Source organism: Sardina pilchardus, chromosome 5 (genome assembly GCF_963854185.1).
Source record: "Sardina pilchardus chromosome 5, fSarPil1.1, whole genome shotgun sequence".
NCBI classification, from domain to species: Eukaryota; Metazoa; Chordata; class Actinopteri; order Clupeiformes; family Clupeidae; genus Sardina; species Sardina pilchardus.
This window is the reverse complement of record NC_084998.1, coordinates 35,943,155-35,965,363: the sequence shown is the minus strand read 5'-3', so window position 1 is coordinate 35,965,363 and position 22,209 is coordinate 35,943,155. Positions and strand designations below refer to the sequence as shown.

General features: G+C 41.0%; 1 protein-coding gene across 1 annotated transcript in view; it reads left to right on the top strand.

The window, feature by feature from the left end:
- The first annotated feature begins 790 nt into the window (after positions 1-790).
- Positions 791-22,209, top strand: part of exoc5 (exocyst complex component 5) — an 83,976-nt gene continuing 62,557 nt past the window's right edge. Inside the window, exons 1-4 of the mRNA XM_062537384.1 lie at positions 791-1,045; positions 10,541-10,635; positions 12,747-12,894; positions 12,976-13,170. Coding sequence (XP_062393368.1) covers positions 1,019-1,045; positions 10,541-10,635; positions 12,747-12,894; positions 12,976-13,170 — 465 coding nt within the window. The 5' untranslated portion in view covers positions 791-1,018. The remainder of the gene's footprint in view (positions 1,046-10,540; positions 10,636-12,746; positions 12,895-12,975; positions 13,171-22,209) is intronic.

Sequence of the window (22,209 nt, the reverse complement as noted above, 5' to 3'; positions counted from 1 at the left end):
GGCCTGTGTGAGTTAGCCTGGTACTCACGAAGGCAAATTGGTATAAATATCTGCACAACTTTATTGTTTTATCAGCCACACAGTTTTTATTCAACACTAGGCAATAAGGTACATTCAAACATGCATTCTAAATAGCATTCTAAGATGTTTTTTCGATTTATGTCTTATTCGTTTATTTATTTATTAAGTATATTTTTGGGGCTTTTTGCTTTTATTTGTATAGGACAGTGAAGGGTGAGACAGGAAATGAGTGGGAGAGAGAGATGGGGTGGGATCAGGAAATTACCACAGGCCGGACTCGAACCTGGGTCCCCGTGCGCACTCGGACCCATATACGAAAAAGTACTATAGGAATCTTATAGTATTTTGGGACTAAATATTGTAGGAATCTTATAGGAATCCTATAGGGATACTATAGTAAATTGGGACATACTACAGAAGTACTACAAGATTGCTATAGAAATACAATAGCGGCAAGAGGATATTATAGAGGTATTACAGAACATCACGGACCTCTGTTTTGTTCTGTCCTACCTACAATATTTAGTCCCAAAATACTATAAGATTCCTATAGTACTTTTTCGTGGTGAGCCCTGTAGCGATTTATGTCTTATTTCATTATTTTATAACTTTGTGACACAATACAGTTTTAAATGAATCATTTTCGTCCTCATGAATTGAAAAAGCAATGAATATGTTCTGACTTTTATTTTGAAGGATTGGCGAATGGCGGCCATATTGGAACTTTCTTTACTGTCGCTAGTTTCACACTACTTGCTAGCTCCACGGAACTAAAAAAGAAGAACTGCTACGCCGGAATACAGGAAGCAATATAGCTAGGCTACTTGGGTTTTATCCTTATCCCATGTTGGCATATACATACATTTAGCAGGGATTAGGAGTCTTTAACATTAGTAGGTTGGCCAACCTTGGCCAAAAATATTCGAACCGTTTTCAGACAGCAGGTATATTTTCGGGATTTGATAGGCTAAGGATCTTTGCTACACGATTTAACACAATGGCTGCAGCAGCCCAGCTGTTTGAGGTAAGTGAAGCTACCGTCACAAAACATTAGAATAGTATTGCAGGTGATCTTGTTAGGTGTTACGATCATGTTGTAAAGAGCTCAGAGCAACAACTGTTGTCGCTCAATGTTAAGTGTAATGTGTGCGATTAATAAATTAGCATAGTCTGCGTTGTCTGTATCAAGGAGCTAGTGGTCAATCAGTCAAACATCAGCAGTTTTTTTTTTTTTACTGTCTGGTTTTAACAGGCTACATTTTGTGTATCATGGTTTCAAATGGTGTAGCATATTTTAGTTCATTGCAGTCGTTTTAACAAATTGCATTGATCTCCTTGACGAAAGCGTTACATCCTGTCATGGAAAGTGCGACTAGTTCTCTTTGATGGTTCACCGGTGATGTGATATTTTTTTTAGTGAAGTATAGCATAACCACGAAGTTGCATCCAAAGCTGGTAGCGCCTACCACATCTACGATCCTTCAAGCGGACTGCTCCGTGTTTTCTGCAGTTGTCGGCGGCAGTTCTGCAGTTAATAACGAGGCCTATCAACGGGAGCTACTCTGATTTTGAAGTGAAATCTGGATTACATTATCAATTTCGTTTGCCTAAACTGACAGCGTGTTGACTATGCTACTGGTCTAGAGAATACAAGGGGAAAGAAGGTTAATAGATTTGTTATTCTGTCAGTATACTCACTCACTCACTCACACGTACACACACACACTGCACACATTATATTTGTTCTGTAATACTACAGCCATAACTGGCTACCGGCAGGTGAATGAATATTATGTCCTTATTATGACCATCAGTGGGTGAGATAATGTTCAGTGAAAATGCTCTCTTCAAAGTAGAGGTGTTAGATGCAGGAAAAATGGCAAACGTAAGGATTTGAGCAACTTTGACAAGGACCAAATTGTGATGTGTAGATGGGTCAATGTATCTCCAAAACAGCAGCTCCTGTGGAGTGTTCCCGGATGCAGAAGTCAGTATCAAGAGTGAGGAAGGGAGGAAAAATGGTGAACTGGCCATGGGTGGGCAAGGCTCATGCATGTGGGAAGCAAAAGCTGGTGTGTGTGCTCTGATCTGCTCCAACAGACAAGTTATTGTAGCTCAAAGTGCTAAAAAGGTGAACACATGGTGCATCACAGTCAGGGTACCTATATGATGACCTCTGGCCACTGCCAAAAGTGCCAAGTGGGCACATGAATTTAAGAAGACCAAGACCAGGGGTCTTCAACCTTTTTCAGCTCAAGGACCCCTTGGCTGTGAGAGAGACTGAGCACGGACCCCCACACCTGGCCCACCTCAAATCCTGCCTATCATTTTTAGACTGTCAGTCATGAGTGCCTAGGCCTGCATGCACGCGCACGCGCGCGCGCACACACACACGAACGCACACATTCTAAACAGATGTTATTATTAACAGGGGGTAACGACTGCTTTAAACAACTCGTTTCTGATATTTCTTTACATAGTGTTGCATAAATTCGGCCTATAATAGAATGAATGTCACAGGTTAACTAAGGTGGATATATTCAGCTAAAATCAGGCAAAGCTTCATTAGCTCAAACTGATACAGACAGAAAGCCTCCTACTCTTGTGTAAATACAACTTTGTCTTACAGAAGGATAAACACGTGAGATTATCGTTTTATTGTGATGGTAGCCATTGAAATCGCGGAGAACGTTGGATGAATGAATTCGCGCAGAACAGCTTGACGCGCAACGACCGCAGACTCTCATAAAAAAAAAATACAAAGCAAAACATCACAAAGAACAAATAGGCTACCCCGCAAAGTTCAGGGTCCATCAGTCCCGACAATGAGCAAACGAATCAAACAGTTGAATCAAAAGGTAATTTATCTCCCGGTCCAAAGAATGAGTTTGCTTATGGTCAGATGCCGCTGAAAACGAAGCTATTTAACTAAAACGCACGGGGGAAAAGTGTTGATCCAACTCAAATAATTTAGCATTTGAGTTGGATCAAGTATTTACGAGTCTCTCGTCTGCGTTTCTGGCTATTCATGGAAGCCGTGTTGGCATCCTCTGAAGGTGGATCATCCGAACCTCTCCATCAGTCGTGTCTGACGTGGAGCTTTCCCCCGGGGAGTTAAAAAACGATCCACAATTCACATTTATGAATGTGCTTTGGCATAAGTTAGCAAAATGTTACACAGGGATGATCACATGCATCATGATTCATGTGTAGCCTACAATGTGTTATTTAAAAACGAATATGAAGCTATTTTCTTCTGAACATTATGTCAAAAGAATGACAAGTTTTATTTTTTGGAAGAGAAAAAAAATGCTTATACGAAATATTTTCGCGGACCCCCTGCAGTACCTCCGCGGACCCCCTAGGGGTCGCGGACCCCCGGTTGAAGACCCCTGAACTAGACCATGGAACAATGGAAGGAGGGGGTATCCTACTCAGCAAGTTAGACATATCAAGGCTACAAAATCGAGGCTACACAAAGCCTTAGCTCGGGGTATTAAGTTAAGTGATCCTACGATAGCAGTTATGTGGTGAGTTTGTAAAACTAAGCTTTCAGCTCAGAATAGATCTGTGCAGATTCTCAGTGTTTTGGAATGGTGTTGGCCAGTCAGGAAACGTGGAGATGCACGTGGAGATGCACAAGACCGCCTATATTTAAAAAAAAAAAAACAAAACTGATTACTTCCACATAATTTATGAGCGATAGCATAATCTAGGGTGGGTCTCATTTAGGTCTCATTTTTAGTGTCTAGCCTATAACATCAAAAAATCAATGGTCATCAGGCATTTTATGGCATGCACGTGCATAGTGGAATATTTGCTTGCGCAACACTGTTAACCCTCTTGCCGCCAGGGTTTAAAAAAGCAACACTGGATTTTGACATACAAATTTCAAAAGGCCATGGCTGGAAAGTGGTCAGAGATAAAGTCCTACTGTAAATGTGAAAATCATTGAGTATGCCTTTTTCACGTTAACGTCAGGCACCTTCCGCTTTGAAGCCTTGCTGTGTATCAGTTAGTGATGGGTCGTTATCGGCGTTAACGTGCTGCGTTAACGTGCAACTCATCAACTTATCGGGCTTTAAAAAAAATATCGGCGTTAATCTATTCTCAAAGTTGGGCTGGGAGCTGGGTCTATACCACGCAAGCTATGATCACTGTCACCTTGATATTTTAACGCGAACGCCAAATGTTTAACACTAGAAGCGCCGTGCCGTTCTGACCCACTTATACACTAATCCAGCGAAACACTGAAGTAACACAAAACCGCCATTACTGCGTGACTGGCTGCTAAGAAATTAGCCCGTTGGCTCCATAGGCTGCTGTTGCAGAGGTTAGCTGTCATTAATACACGTCTTAATACCTTATGTTGTTAATAAATTACCTTCATTGGTAAGTTTTGGCACAGTCTGACATCATTGATCCAATGTTCCCTTTCACCTGACATTTTCTGTCATGAGCGGGATCTCTTGTTAGACATTCTCTGACAGGATGCCTTCATTGAAAAGCACAGGCAAGTGTCACTCGTCACACTCGCAGGCACGCAGTAATGGCGATATTCAAGATGGCAGCGCCCATAAAGTTCGCGCTGGATTATTGTATACCTATTAGCGCCGCGCCCCGGTCATTTGACCGCTTTGACGACCTACTAGAAGCGCCGTTCTGGTGTGAACTACTTAAAGCGCGGCTGAGGCGTTCAAAAGACCGCTCAGTCCTTAGACTGGGAGGCTGTTACTTACACATAATGATAGCTAGATGGCGCTTTGTGCATGAATCAAATCGTTTGGTCATAAATTCAGTTTGCACTAAGCCATGTGTCATTCGTGTCAGACCGTGTTGTTGATAGTCTGTGGTTGTTTCATTATGACATACAGCACGTTTGAGTTATCTGTTCATTTAGGTTCCTATTTGTGTTGATTTGTGTTGTTTGAGGTAAAAACTCTGGAAGAGTTCTTGAACAAACCTTAAGCAAACTTGACTTTCAACTTTTTCATAGTATTTCATTTTTTACTATTCATTTAATAGGTAGCCTATATGTTTGCGCCGCCGAAAATGATCGGACCTGGAACAAAGAGCCTAACCTAGTCTGGTTTCAATTACACAGTAGCCAGGATTTCATGCCGCAATTTACAGGCTACCGCGGCTACTTTCTAAAACAATGTTCATTCATTTAGGGAGAAGCATCTTGTAGGGTCTAGCTACCTCGGAGAGAGCAGCTATGCTGAGCAGGCATAGGCGCGAGAAGTAGCCTAATTAAAAATGATGAATGAAAGATGTTCTCCATTTTGCGAATGTGTAGGCTATGTCTGCTGAAAAAAAGCTATAGGCCTATTGTTTCTACAATTTAAAGGAACACGCCACCCCCAAGTGAAATTGGGTCACTCCCCGCTGTCCCTAGAGTTGGATTAGTGAGCCAAAGCGTTTTGTAGCCGACCCAGCCACTGTCCTAATCTAGAAACGGCCCGTTAGCCTTAGCTTAGCATAGTCGCTGTATTCCAAAGTGTCCAGCTGGCATGTCGTTGCAAAATTGAATCAAATAACTCAAGATGTTTTATAATTATTTCTCGTAACCTGTACATTCACATCGAGTGCAAATATCAATGCAAATTCACACGAAGGGATTTACTAGACCAATTTAGATTTGGAACTATTTTCGGGCATAGCACCGGCAAAGCACAGCTGCCAGGCACAAAGACACCACACAGCATCTGAAAACCCTCCAACTTCCGTCAATACAGTTATAACGTTAGCAATGTATAACCAAAACCAAAGGTTTGTGTATAAGGAAGTGTAGCGCCGAGGAGAGGTTAGGAGACAGGGAGGCTTGGATGTCGTTTCATACTCCGGTAATTACAGTGCATGAAAATGCACTGTACTATTCTTCCAAAGTCTTCTTCTTCTTCTTCTTCTTCTAACGCACGCAATTCAGCTTCAACCGCTTAACGTAGAAACTCCAATTTCCCCCATAGACTTAAAGGGATAATCCGGAGTGAAATGCACTTCAGATCAATTTTTCGGACTATTGGGAGTACATACGTTGAGTTGACACCAAAATCATGTCATTCGGATGTATTTTGAGAAAGTTCGAGCTCACCGTTTTTAGTCAAAACTCGTTAGCCTGGAAGTGACGCGGGCATGTCCTTTCGCCGCTACAAAATGCTATTTTTATACCTCTTCTACTGTTCCAAACAACACTACACTTACGTGGTAGTGAGTAGAGGATCCCTAAAGCCAAACCGAAGTATCCCCACGTCTTTATGTGGTTGGATAGAGAGTCCAGAATGAATTTAATCGAGTCCGTACCTTTCCGGAAATGTTAATAAAGTGTTGTTAAAACGTTGCCAGCTGCAGCAGCGACATTTCCGGAAAGGTACTGACTCGATTTGCGTGGTGCAACCCGTTATATTTTAGTAGCTTGTAAACTTCAACGTAGTGCCAGTTTACGTTAGAACTAAGCTAAGATGGAACTTACGTTCAGCTGGTGCAACCCACTGCTGGGCACCAACTGTAAGTTTCTCTCAGGCTTTAAGCATACAATCTCCCTGAAGACTACATATCCTGTTAAACTGTTTCCTTTGTCCACAACTGTTTCAAAAGAAAAGACCTCACTGCAACAATACACTATTAAATCATTTAACCATTGAAACTACTCAACTATTTTACTGTTCAACCATTCCAACTGTCAGTTATCATCAACTATGCCTCCAGTCAACTACATGAAACCTCCATGTACCTAGCAACCAACATAGCAACCATTAAAATTATGCGTTTATGACCGTTTCCATAGCAACCAACATGATTTTACTACAGTAACTTCTTTATTCCTGATAGTGAATCAGGAGTCCTGAATGAATTTAATCGAGTCAGTACCTTTCCAGCAGCTGGCAACGCTTAACAACACTTTATTAACATTTCTGGAAAGGTACGGACTCGATTAAGTTCATTCTGGACTCTCTATCCGACCACATAAAGACGTGGGGATATTTGCAGAACTCTGGATTTCCAGGGTAATCGAGATATGCACTAGGGCTTTGACTTTTGGCCAAAAATCATATTCGAAGTTCGTTTGGTTATTAATATCAAACTTCGAATGTATTCGAATATTTGTTAATATTTTGACCATTATTTTTATGCTATTGGAAAAACACGCAGCATTCATTAAGCTGAATTTCCTTTTCCTGCTCTCCCTCCGTCTCTCTGTCACTCATGCGTCTGTGTCTCTCTCTCTCTCTCTCACAAACATACACACACACACACACACACACACGTTCACAGCCCCTCCACTGCACTCCGTGCAGACCGCGTCTGTCTCCATGAAAACAAGATCCCTGGAAGCTTGATTGCACCGACATAACGCTGTTCAGGTGGAGGCACTATGTATCAGAGATGGGGGACTCGAGTCTAGTGACTTGACTCGAGTCAGACTTAAGTCGCCAGATTGAGGACTTGTGACTTGCTTGATCAACAGTGAGAAAAGACTTGACTTGACTTGGACTTGCTACTCATGACTTGAGACTTGACTTAGACTTGCATGCAATGACTCGACAAGTCATTGCTGTCTTGGCTAATTGGTGAATAATAATAATAAAAAATATTTTCGATTGGATATTTCCTGTTGCATGTGGGCGAACTTGGCAACCTCTCTACTAGGTGCTAGGTGACGCGCCCGCCATCTACAGTAGAGCGGTCGGGGTTTAGAAGATGGAAGCGGTTACCAGGTCCCAAAATAATAACATTTGGATTTAAAGACTATTCAACGATTCCCGAGTGCAAGGTGTGCAGCGCAAAAATATCCGTCACATCCAGCACCACGTTAAATTTTATCCGCCATTTCCGACTACACAAAGAAAAGTAAGAAATGTCTGTAGCTAATTTCACATTATTTGTTAATCTAACGTTAGCTGGCAGCTAACATCACATATCCATCAGTCAAACGTGACAAGAGCCTACTGTTTGCATCACATTAAGTTTTTATCATGTTGACTTAGTTTCACATTGATCCAGCCTATCAAATAACAATTTGACTGAAATACGGTATCTGAAAAACACTGAGTGCGCAAACCTCCTCCAGGCGAACACATCACCTCCTCTTGCATCCATCCATAACTTTTTGAGTTATCTTGCGAATAAACAAACATATACAGACAAACCAACAAACCCGATAAAAACATAACCTCATTGGTGGAGATAAAAACTTTGAAACGGTCTTTGTCCCGACGCACATAATTGTTGACATAATGTCGAGGGGAAGCTGAGACAAATCATGCATGACTGCAAGTAGGCTAATTCTTTGCGTTGGATGAGAGTAGGCTACAGATGTGATGGATGTTACATCACATCTGTACTCTCACCATGGACGTTAGGAGGAAATGTCTATACATTCTTAAAAATGGAGCGGGAGCATACAGTAAATGCATTGAATATGAGGCTATGTTGCACTAACTGGTTTTCAGTTTTGTGCTATCATTGAATGATGATTTATGTGAGCCCTTTGCACTGAAATTAATACTTTTCACTCATGTGGCTGTAAAATACTTATTTACTACTTATTTAGTATTTGTCGTTAGGGAATGTATAGGCCTATTAAAAATGCATTTGAGCATGACAAAAATTAAATGTATACTGTATGTTATACACATTTAATTCTTATTCAGAATTATTTTGTAGCTTCTCTCATGTCTGATGTGCGAAAGTGTGCAGCCACATTTGGCCCTCTGATGGTGATGATAAAAAATTGTGGCCCTCTTAGTCATGAAAGTTGCCCATCCCTGGTCTACCACATCAATGTAGCTTTTTGTTAAATCATAAAGTATAACAGCCAAACAACATGCACAAACCCTATTACTGTAAATGTTATATAAGTATATGAGAGATGTACAGTATGACATAAATGAGAGATGGGCTACTTTCAAGAGTAAATCGTAGTATATAGCCTAACATAGAAGTGTCTCCATTTTATTTCTGTATGTTATTTATTAATGGAATATTATGCAATGAAAACATGAGCTAAACACACACACACTCTGTCTGGTAATTTGGTACACCAGGCCCTGTAGTCGTTAGTAATTCAGATCCTGCTGGTCCTAGTGAGCATTTATAATTATTCTTTAGCCTTATATCCCCTTCTTCTATTTGTTAGCCTTTTTGTGCAAAGGAGGGCTACATAAAACTTAGGCTGCCGTCTCTTCAAGTTTTAAGACGGTTGTCTTCCAGCTTATTATATGACTTGACTTGTGACTTGCTTGACCTAAGCTATGACTTGACCTGACTTGACTCGACCCTCACAAAAACGACTTGGGACTTGCTTGAGACTTGAAGGTTAAGACTTGAGACTTGCTTGAGACTTGCATATCTGTGACTTACTCCCATCTCTGCTATGCATAGCCTACAACTTTACCAAACAGTATAGCCTAAGTAGCCTAAACTCATTCTCCATGGCCCGCTTTCTCTCGTCCTCCCTCGTGCGCGCTCAATGGACACCCGTCCCTCGACATGCATCCTAAACCTTCACAATCGTGAAAGCAATGACGCATAGAAGACAACAAGCTAAATTATCCGGTTAGCATGATTAGCATGCTGCACAGATTAAAACTCTTGCATTCAAGTTGATTGACCATCTCAATACCAATGTCTTCCAACTCCAAGACTTAAAAGGGCCTGTCCCAATGAGGAAGTTACTTGAAACTTACACACACGTGGGGAAACTGAATAGGCTAGTCAAACCACTCGCTAACATCACCTACAGGAGCCCAGATGAGTAAGCCTAATAGCCTTGCTAATGAGCTCATGATTCACGACTTTACCAGATGTGAGAAAGCTGCTGAATCTGAAAACAAAGTTTGCATGCAAACACATGTACCAAAAAATAGTGCTCATAACAGGTTTGAATATTAAGAGCTGCCTAAAATTCGTTCGAATATCATATATTTTTCAAAAATTCGAATTATATTAGAATAACGAAGTTCGGAGTCAAAGCCCTAATATGCACCTTTCAGTAAATACGGATTGTTGAACACGTTTGAACAGTTTTACTTTATTTTTTGTCATTTCACCGACATAACAAATGAACATATAAAGCAACAATAGTAAACTAATACTATAACCACAAACCCTGGTCAAATCAGTTTCTATCGCAGGTGACTTTGTAGTTCTCCAGAGCCCTATTTTACTAGTCAATTACGGATTATCATGATTATCACTGGTACCTGTAGCTACGTTGGGCAGAGGGTCGAAATGCTTAGTGGACACTGACATACCGGCAAAGACGCACCTCCATTCACAGACACACCTCCATTCACAGACTATCACTGCCAACTCGAGATTGATCATAATCTCCAAAAGGCAGATATTCTCCTTCAGAATCAGAATAGGTGAATGAGTCACAGACCCAAGACTTCTTTGTCAACATTTGGTGTATTTCTGCTTCAATTTGTGCAACGGGATCGCGTAATTTAATTAGTTTCACTTCCGTGTTATTAAAATAGAGGCTATAGTCTTTTAACACAGGTTGTTTCTCCAGGAGCCATTTGATGCTGATGAGTACATTGAAAGACTGGCATGGAGGACACCAGGAGGGGGATCCAAAGGAGGAGCAGAGGCATTTGACCCCAAAAGGTAAAAGAGGACTCCAACTGACTGGTGTCAGTACTGTGTGGTATTGGCTACTCAGGGTCGGCATGCATCACGCCTGGGGCCTTGGACAATTATTTCAGCATGCCCCAACCCTATGTAAGAATTGGTTTGAGAACAGACATGAAATATTCAATGAATTGCATTTTTCAGCATTGTACAGTCATGGCTGAAAGTGTTGGCACCCCATGCTAAAGTTGACTTAAAAGAGGAATATAAAATCATCTTTTGGAAAATGACTTTAATGCCTTAAGTAATAAAGTTAGGATATATCCAACCTTTAAGGACACCAATTTTCTATGTGAATGAATAATTCACAAATAATATCACAAATAAATAAATGTTTCTCCTTAAAATACTGGGGTCATAAGTTTTGTGGCACTAAACTTGTGCCCTGCTGCCGCTAGGGCGTCTAGATTTCTAGGCTAACATAATGCCACTTTGTTTCCCAAACATGGAACTGTCAAACCAGAGGAGTTGATGAACCCCATCGATTAAAGGGACACTTCACCGATTAGCATTAAGCTTTGTATCTTTAGAAAACCAGTCATGTTTTTGAATGGTCGTGCAACATTCCCTCAGTTTGCCTTGAGACGGGAGAAATACGGTTTTCAATGTTGGACTTCCTGCTTTCAATGATGTAAAAATCGTCATATCGTCAAAAGTCCTATATCTTTGTCGAGTAGATGAAACTACAAACACTTTCCTCATTTTTCCAAGAGGGGGCGCTAGCGGTGGGACTTCACTTGCAGAAACTAAAATATATAGCCGCCATCTTTTTTGGAAGCTATAGGCTCCCGGTCTGTGGAGAAAGCTGATAGGTAACTACGATTTAATATTAAATACTAATTCATTGAATGCTGATATTGAAACTGATATGGCAAATGGGAATTCTGAAGATCTGAATTTGATGCACGAGATGACCTGTACGAGCTGTAATACAGCACAGAACATCAAGGCCTCCATCAAGGCCTGCAGCAAGCCTGGACGTCGATTAGGATCATTGGCTGTCGATTAGCCTTTGCCTGGGCTAGCTCCGGCTAGCTCAAACTAGAATGGACTAGCTCTCACAAGGTCAGTTATCCTAATGTTATTCACAAGTTATTGCACAAATAGTATTAGCGATACTAATGCTTGTTAAAGGTCGGGTATTCTAGCATATGCTGTCAATTTGCGGGACATTTGACATGGAAATATGTTAATTAACGTTTTGGGTTTTTTCACAATTTTTTCGCTAATTCCTTTTGAAGACCAGCAACATTGATTTATGGCCACAAGATTGAGTACAACATAAAACAATGATCGTTTTAATTTTAGAATCGTTATTAATGCCAAAATGTTACATTAATGAGTCCTTCTGTGTACTTGTCTACTTCCTGGTGGGTGCTGGTAAGGCAGTGAAAGGCAGGGAATTCTGGGAGTTGTTGGATTTTATCCACATGACCCAAAAATACATTTTCGGCTTTTTTCTCCCATCTCAGGGGAAAATGAGGGAATGATGCACGACCATTCGAAAAATATGACTGGGTTTCTAACAATAAAAAGCTTAATGTAAATGGGTGAAATGCTCCTTTAAATGAAGTAGGCAGATGATAGTTGAGAAGAGCACTTTGAGATTATTTTTGTTTTTGTGCTAAGAGTCCCAAGACTTTTTGTAGTCTTTGTAGTGCCATAGTAATGGAGAACAAGGGTGATGCATTGGAGATGGGAGGGGGTTATACCAGTAGAGCACACCAAGTCCAAGGAATGAGCCCCTTAAAATGTGTGGGTCTATGTACCTGTTGCATGATGTTATAGCGGTCCAACAGTGATTGGCAGCAAATTAACAGCAAAGGAACAGCCCATTCTGTGTGATCAGTGTTTTGTGCCAAATGGTTGTTTTTGCACTTATTTCTGTCCAATTGTTAAGGTTTTCCTACAGTAAGTCTTGTCATTCAGGTAGCTTACAAGTGGAACATTTCAAGCGCTTACCCTGATAATGAAACTACCCATAAGTAGTTGGTTTAGGAGTTGCCTGTAGGAGATCCCTAATGTTCAAACACAGAAGTCACTGTTGCTTGTCTTATGCTGATGAATCCTCTCTGTTAATTGGGCAGGTTGCTTGAGGAGTTTGAGAACCACATAGAAGAGTTGAAGCAGTTAGATGAAAGAATACAGCGAAAGGTAGAGAAGCTGGAGCAGCAGTGTCAGCGGGAGGCCAAAGAATTTGCTCACAAAGTCCAAGACCTTCAAAGGAGCAACCAGGTGAATACTATCTTAGTGGTTGAAATGGATAGTTATCTAATTTCCTGACTAAATGTATAACATCTCTCATCCACATTGCAGGTGGCTTTCCAGCACTTTCAGGAACTTGATGAACATATTAGCTATGTTGCTACAAAAGTATGTCACCTTGGTGATCAACTAGAGGGTGTGAATACTCCACGTCAGAGGGCAGTGGAAGCTCAAAGGCTTATGACCTACTTTAATGAGTTTCTTGATGGGGACCTTCGAAGTGATGTCTTCAACAATCCTGAAAAGGTTTGTTGCATCCATCTGACTCATATAATGTGTATCTCAATATATTAGACTTGAGATAGTCCAGTGGTTGCTGTATAGGGCGTACTGACTACATTTTGAAACTTCTTAGGGGACAGATTTTGGGAAGGTTACTTTGGAAATATAATTGATTGGCCCCAGCCGTGGCGCGACTGGCTGGGGCACCTGCACAGCACATAGGGTTAACAAAGGGGCAGGCAGTTTTTTATTTTTAAAGGCCACGTATTTCATGGATCCAGGATACTATGCATCCTGATGAAAAAAAGTATAATCCTTTTTTGTAGGGTTAATTTCTCTCCATACATCGATTAACCCTGTTTCTGATCCCAAAGCACGCAACATTTTTGCAGATTTAGGGTTAGAACCTCCCGAGCGTGAAGATTTATCCAAATATGACAGAGTTAAATTATAATCTCCTCCCATCAAACAAAATGTTGTGCATTGTGTATTCAAAAGAGAAACCATATCAGAAATGAATGTAGGTGTATCTGTATTAGGAGCGTATATATTCAGTGTAGTTATTGGTTTGCCCCAAATCTTCCCATTTACCAAGATATATCTTCCCTCTGCATCTGAGGTCTGATCAATTCATTCAAAGGGTATACAGTACAGGCCAAAAGTTTGGACACACCTTCTCATTCAATGAGTTTCCTTTATTTTCATGACTATTGACATTGTAGACACACACTGAAGGTATCAAACTATGAATTAACACATGTGGAAATATGTACTTAGCAACAACTGAAAATATGCCTTATATTCTAGTTTCTTCAAAGTAGCCACCTTTGCTCTGATTACTGCTTTGCACACACTCTGCATTCTCTGGATGAGCTTCAAGAGGCAGTCACCTGAAATGGATTTCACTTCACTTGTGTGCCCTGTCAGGTTTAATAAGTGTGATTTATTGCCTTATAAATGGAGTTGGGAATCAGTTGTGTTGTGCAGAAGTCAGGGGTGATACACAGCTGATAGTCCTACTGAATAGACTGTTAGAATTTGTATTATGGCAAGAAAAAAAGCAGCTAAGTAAAGAAAAACGAGTGACCATCATTACTTTAAGAAGTGAAGGCCAGTCAGTCCAAAAAATTGGGAAAACTTTGAAAGTGTCCCCAAGTGCAGTCGCAAAAACCATCAAGCGCTACAAAGAAACTGGCCGTCCCAGGAAAGGAAGACCAAGAGTCACCTCTGCTGCGGAGGATAAGTTCATCCGAGTCACCAGCCTCAGAAATCGCACGATAACAGCAGCTCAGATTAGAGACCAGGTCAATGCCACACAGTTCTAGCAGCAGACACATCTCTAGAACAACTCTTAAGACGAGACTGCCTGAATCAGGCCTTCATGGTAGAATAGCTGCTAGGAAACCACTGCTAAGGACAGGCAACAAGCAGAAGAGATTTGTTTGGGCTAAAGAACGCAAGGAATGGACATTAGACCAGTGGAAATCTGTGCTTTGGTCTGATGAGTCAAAATCTGAGACCTTTGGTTCCAACCACCGTGTGGACTGCAGAGTGAAGGCAAAAGGGCCAACAAGTGCTAAGCATCTCTGGGAACTCCTTCAAGACTGTTGGAAAACCATTTCTGGTGACCTCTTGACGCTCATCAAGAGAATGCCAAGAGTGTGCAAAGCAGTAATCAAAGCAAAAGGTGGCTACTTTGAAGAACCTAGAATATAAGACATATTTTCAGTTGTTTCACATTTTTATGTTAAATATATAATTCCACATGTGTTAATTCATAGTTTTGATGCCTTCGGTATGAATCTGCAATTTTCATAGTCATAGTCATGAAAATAAAGAAAACTCTTTGAATGAGAAGGTGTGTCCCAACTTTTGGCCTGTACTGTATGTTTGTGAAACAAAATAGCAACTCCTCGGCTGTTTGTTCTAAAAGATGAAAACAAAACTTGTCCAACCCAGTCTTTCTGTAATTTAAGATGTTCTTCAGGTGAAAGGTGAGTTTCTTATGAAGGTATAATTGGGGCAAAAGTCACGAGCACATTTAACTGCAGATTTCGCATTCGCACACTAAAGTCACAAATGTGTAACCGTACATTTGAAGTTGTACATATTTTTTTCATACCTTGTTAACACAAAATAGGGCTACGGGTTCACGAATCCGTTTTACAAGTTCACAAAACCGTTTTACAGATACACGAATTCTCACCTGTGCATCACAAGTTCCTGGCCTCATCCCCTCGAGACTTTTGCCCCACTTACACTGCAACGATTGGGGCAAAACACATTCGCACATCCGTGTTTCATAGTCTGAGAACATGCACAACATTCGTGCATTTGTAAACCCAAATGTGAACTAATGCAACAGAAGTTGTGCATCTGTGAAATATTTTCTCATTAATAAAAGTCTTGCACGACTACAAGTGAATTGATACAAGTGCTTGAGTCTACATCTGCGAGTTTCCGTCGCTGTTTTCCGGGGACGAATACTTTTGCACCAATTATTCCACCTGGCGATGTGCAAAACCGATTTGTACTCGTGCACACAGAGAGCATCGATCGAAAACAAAACAAGGCGGCCGGATCTGGATCTGGATCGCGCCCACACGTCCCTTCTCATATAGCCTAACCTCCGCTTGTTTCCTCATCAATATAAAGGACAAGGACGCACAATTTTCTTTTCACAGAGTGAGAAAACATATTTCGGAGTGATTATTTGCACCCGGGTGTAGCCTAAATAGTGGAATGGAGGAATGGATGGAATTTCCTGTAGCCTAATGCGTGCAGAAACAGGCCTACCTAAATCTAACAAGTTAGGATTTTTAAAAACAATCTTTTTGATGGAAACGTGGTGCTAAATTCCCATAAACTTGTTCAGTGAACGGGTAAAACCGTCCGTTTGTAGGCAAAAATCAAGAATTACGAGTTTGCTTACCGTCACCTAGCAACCAGAAGATACACAAATATTAGTAGTCCATGGTGTTGTACCAGAAATCGTGTAGGGTAGCGGGTAAATGCATATATCGGGACTTTGAGACTGACAGTTCGAATCCCATCCAATGTTTTCCCACTTCTTTTTTTTTTTTTGCATGCCAAAATAAAATATTGTGAAAGTATGTGCGAACGACTCTCTTTTCTTTGACGTTACCTCGCGGCAAATAAGAGTTTGTGCTTAATGAACCTGTCAAAATGGTCTAGTTTTATTTTAGTTATAGAAAGGCTACCGTTGTGAGTAGAACGCTTCTAGTCAACTCCTCTACAGAAAACAACTCTCAACTATTTAGGCATGCAAAAAAAAAAGAAGTGGGAAAACTTTGTATGGGATTTGAACTGACAATCTCAAAGTACCGGTGTATGCATTAAACCGCTATTCTACACGAATTCCAGTGAAACACCATGGACTACTAATATTTGACTATCTTCTGGTTGCTAGGTGACGGTAAACAAACTTGTAATTCTTGATTTTGCTTACAAACGGACGGTTTTACCCGTTCACTGAACAAGTTTATGGGAATTTAGCACCACGTTTCCATCAAAAAGATTGTTTTTAAAAATCCTAACTTGTTAAATGTAGGTAGGCCATCCCATCTGTTTCTGCACGCATTAGGCTACAGGTTTGGGTGCAAATAAGACAATGCCTCCATATCACTATTTAGGCTACACCCGGGTGCAAATAATCACTCCGAAATATGTTTTCTCACTCTGTGAAAAGAAAATCTACAAATTGTGCGTCGTTGACCTTTATATTGATGAGGAAACAAGCGGAGGTTAGGCTATGAGCAGGGATGTGTGTGCGCGATCCAGATCCAGATCCGGCCGCCTTGTTGTTTTCGATCGATGCTCTCTGTGTGCACGAGTACAAATCGGTTTTGCACATCGCCAGGTGGAATAATTGGTGCAAAAGTATTCGTCCCCGGAAAACAGCGACGGAAACTCGCAGATGTAGACTCAAGCACTTGTATCAATTCACTTGTAGTCGTGCAAGACTTTTATTAATGAGAAAATATTTCACAGATGCACAACTTCTGTTGCATTAGTTCACATTTGGGTTTACAAATGCACGAATGTTGTGCATGTTCTCAGACTATGAAACACGGATGTGCGAATGTGTTTTGCCCCAATCGTTGCAGTGTGAGTGGGGCAAAAGTCTCGAGGGGATGAGGCCAGGAACTTGTGATGCACAGGTGAGAATTCGTGTATCTGTAAAACGGTTTTGTGAACTTGTAAAACGGATTCGTGAACCCGTAGCCCTATTTTGTGTTAACAAGGTACGAAAAAAATATGTACAACTTCAAATGTACGGTTACACATTTGTGACTTTAGTGTGCGAATGCGAAATCTCCAGTTAAATGTGCTAGTGACTTTTGCACCAATTATACCTTCATAGTTTCTTAGCCTGACGACGTCATACTCAGTGTTTCCCCACACATAGACAAAGTTGTGGCGGTGCGCCACAGATTCATCACCGGCCGCCACATATTGCGTTTCGTTTCGTATTTATTTATTTATTTATTTATGTATTTATTGTGCGCTATTGAAACGCTAAAAACGCGCAGCATTCGTTAAGCTGAATGTCTTTTCCTTGCGCTTCCTCTCTGTCACTCACGCGTCTGTCTCTCATACACACAGGCACACACAGCCCATCCCCTCCGTGCACACCGCGTCTATCTCCATGAAAACCAACAAGATCATCCCTGGAAGCGTGGTCGGTGGTCGCACTGATGAACCTGACGCTGCTCGGGTAGAAGCATAAAGTTCTCCCGCAACTTTTGTAGACTATGCGTGCAACTAAATTACCAAACAGTAGAAGTAAACTCATTCTCCTTGGCCGGCTCTCGTGCGCGGTCAATGGACACAAGCCATCGACATGCATATTTAATCCAAATAAAACATTCACAATTGTGAACGCATTGACGCACAGAACTAGCTAAATTACTGTCAAATTCGGTTAGCATCATTAGTAGGCTATGCTGCAGGTATTTGATTAAAACTCTTGCATTCAAGTTGACTGACCATCTCAATACCAATATTTTCAACTCCGAGACTTAATGGGTCTGTCCCAAGGAGAAAAAGTATTAGCTTACCTTGAAACTTAAACACATGTGGGGAAACTGAACAGTCCAACCAGTAGAGTATGATAAGCTTAGCCTGCTACTTTGTTTACAATATTTTGAGGCTTCAACCAGACAGCTGAATTTAAGAAGTGGAGTTGTAATATGAATAGTAGGCTATAATCTGCATAAAGTTTGCTGTTATGAATATCAGAAATGTCAGTATATTATATATAGAATGTAAATAATTACATAATGTGTGTGTTTCAAATAAAGACAAGCTTTACATCTTGTTAAAAACATAATTTGCATTATATGAAAGGAGAGCGACAAAAAGGCGATGCAATGAAAATATGGGTGCACCCCCCCCCCCCCCCCCCCCCCCCCCCCGTCGGACATGGGGCTACCACCACACATTGCCTTCTAATCTGTGGGAAACACTGATACTCAATTCTTATCAGAATATGAGTCTGAAACTGCTCCATTCAGCTGCGATTATGGGGCGTGATTCAACCGATACAGTGAGGGGGGGGATAGCTCTGCACTCATTGGATAGACCAAACCAAACAGAACAAGTTATTGGCTGTCAGTATCTGCGAAATCTAAGACAGAAATATGTAGCAGGGTAGGCTATGGAAAACATCCTCCTTCGTTTTTAAAAATAATTCCTTCAAACTGTATGCAATGAACAGCTGGGGAAGTGTGTCGTTAACCCAACGAGCAAACAGACATTTTTAAACAAACGGGAACAACATCCCCCAAACATGCTGTTTTAACTGGGTGAAAGTGAAACTGAAGTTTTCCCACACATCCTCGTTGGTCTAAGTGTTCAGAAATAGTTGTGCGAATCCGTGATAAAACCTCAACCTAAGCGAACGAGGACGCATGCAGCCGTGAACGTCACTGCTGTTCATATGTCAATCATCACGTAAAGCCCGCCCTGTGAAATGTGATTGGTCCGAGCCGAAGTGTATCTCGAATAGTAGCAGCTGAACGGAGCAGTGCCAGACCGAAGTTCCCTGCAGAAAAAGAATGGAGGCGGGGCTAAACTTCGGTCTGGCATCCAGGCTATGAGTTTCTTGCAATAAGGCTATTCCCACTTTTTCTTTTTAAAGAGCTGTAAGTATTCTTTTCCTTTTAATAGGGTGTCCTATACCTTTTAATATTCCATGTAATTAATTTCAATGATTTATCCATAGTCCTTTAAAGAAAGAAGAAGAAAAAAAAATTGCCACCATTCAGGCTAGTGTAACCGGTAGGATTTATCAAATAAAAAAAACAACAACATGAAAACACAAAAATGAAATTTAACATATCTACAACACACATCACATAGGACCTATACTAACACAAAAGTTCCATCTGCACCACCCCATTATTAGGTGATATCTTTGGTGACTGTTGTTTATTCTAGTAATTAGGATCAATATAACCAATTTTTTTAGTTACATATCCTGAAGCAGTTTGTAAAGTGCCCCCCCCCCCTCCCCCATTTATAACAAGTCCTACAGTAAACAGATAATCGCCTTCTGGCATAAATAAGCTTTGTTTTGAGAAGACTATAACCAAATACTTTACCACAAACAGTAGCCAATGGGCTAGTTACTTAAACATTCCAATAAACATAGTATGTCCTTGTTTAGTTTGTCTCTTCAGAGGAGGGATATGAAGGGGGAAAAAAATATGTCAAAAAAAAATAAAGCCCAAGGCCTTCATTAACATTCAAGTAGGTAAACTGAGTGTCCAAACCATTGTATTTTCTAGTCCTACCTCCAGTGTAAGATCATTGATCAGCCTGGATTCTCGTCTTTGTATAATCCTTTTTCTTCAAGTTCTTTTATTGCTGCCACTGGAGTTGGGAAGGTTTTTGTAGACTCGTCCTCGTAGAAAACCTTTAGTTTAGCAGGAACCAGAATGTGGGTTTTGATGTCCTGGGCCTTCAATTGTGCTCTGATAGGCTTGTACAGGGATCTTTGTTGTCTCACCTTGAGGGTAAAGTCGTGATCAAAGTAAATCCGTGTGTCCATTAGCATTACCTTCTTTGCCCCGGCAGCTTGCAGGACGCGTCTTTTAGTGTTGTTATTGAGGAAGGTGACAATAATCGGCCGAACAAAGTCCTTACGTTCTCGATAGGTGCGATGAGCATGAATAATGTTCAAATCTCCCGGCACTTCAAATTCATTTCTAATCAGCTGATCAAGAAATTCCGTAATGTCGCTCCCTTCCCTCTTTTCAGGTACGTTATAAATGCACACATTGTTTTGTCTCGACTTATTATCCCATTAGTCCATCTGATCAACAAGTTCATCAATTCGAGACTTTACCCATTTCGTGGTTTTCTGGTTATCAACCTCCGCATCATCCAAGTCGCTCACCCAAGCTTCCAGCTGAACAACGTGCGTTGTTGTTGCGTCCAACTTTTGGTTCAAATCAGCCGTTTGTTGCATAATCTTTCTAATAACGCGCTCCGTCTCTTGACAAAACTCTTTCAGCTCACCTTTCAAGTCTTTGAATTCACTGCTTAAGGAGTCTTTTAGCTCTGCAAACAGCTTTCGCATTGCTGTTTGCCTCTCCAGCCTTTTGTTTGTTTGCGGTTTTCTTCTTTGGCTGATACTTATTAAATTCCTTATACGTTCCGGACCGAAGGTTCATTACTTAGTTTAACTTCCAAACATATTTTCCTCATTTAGATGTAGGATAGACGAAAAAATAGAGTTAATATCGGGGGAGGTAAGGGCGAACTCAATCAAGCTGCCACCATGTCACCGGAACTGGCCCAAAAAACTGCACATTCGACAGACCATTAAGTAATGACATAACAACCTCATACAAAACAAAAGATAACTAGAAGAGCACTCAGAGAGCGCAGACCTCCGCCTGTATTGCTCTTCCTAGGTTGTCATACATTTGAACCTAAACTATTCCGATCGCCATCACGTGGCCATACCATGCCATTACACCAATAAGCGGAACACATAAATGGCTCCGGAATCCCGACGATGTTACGAATCTCTCCCAAAATCTAATAGTTTCTTCCTTGGGTGATGTCTGACCTTCCCTGAAAATTTCGAAATCCATCCATTACTTTTTGACAGACTGACAGACTGACAGACTGACAGACTGACTCCCTCCCTCCTTGGCGGAGGTAATAAAATAGGTTTTCACTCAACACTCACATGACCCCAATCTACATTTAGTTAGACTAGAGGAAATAATTTACCCATTATTGCCAGGAAACTCTTCATAATGCCCCCGTATACATATTAATGCAATTGTACATATTAAATACCAATTCATATTAATTACAGACACACATTCGTGTAACAAGTAGTGTTACAAACTAGATCACCTTGCCACATATGTCAAGTCCCATGCTAGAGACCTAAGTGTCATTCTTGATTCAGACATTTGTTTTGACAAGCAAATCTGTGCTGCTGTCAAAGACAGCCAGAGTAATTGCCAAAATTAAGCCTTCCCTGTCATTTAATGACCTAGAAAAAGTCATCCACACCTTTATTACATCACGACTGGACTATTGCAGCTCTTTATCACTAGAAGCGCCGCGCCCCTCTGACCCACTTATACCTAGAAGCGCCGCGCCCCGGTCATTTGACCGCTTTGACGACCTACTAGAAGCGCCGTGCTGTTGCGAACTACTTAAAGCGCGGCGAGGCGGTCAAAAGACCGCTGAGTCCTTAGACTGGGAGGCTGTTACTTACACATAATGACAGTTAGATGGCGCTTCGTGCACGAATCGTTTGAATACATTTGTCAGACTGTGTTGTCTGTGGTTGTTTCATTATGACATAGGCCTACAGCATGTTTGAGTTATCTGTTCATTTATTTGTTGATTTGTGTTGTTTGAGGAAAAAACTCTGGAGGAGTTCTTGAACAAACCTTGAGCAAACTTGACTTTCAACTTGTTCATAGTATTTCATTTTTTATGTTTCGTTTTTACATTTTGTATGCTAGCCTACTTAGAAATCTTGGCTATTTTAAAACGGAGGCATACGCG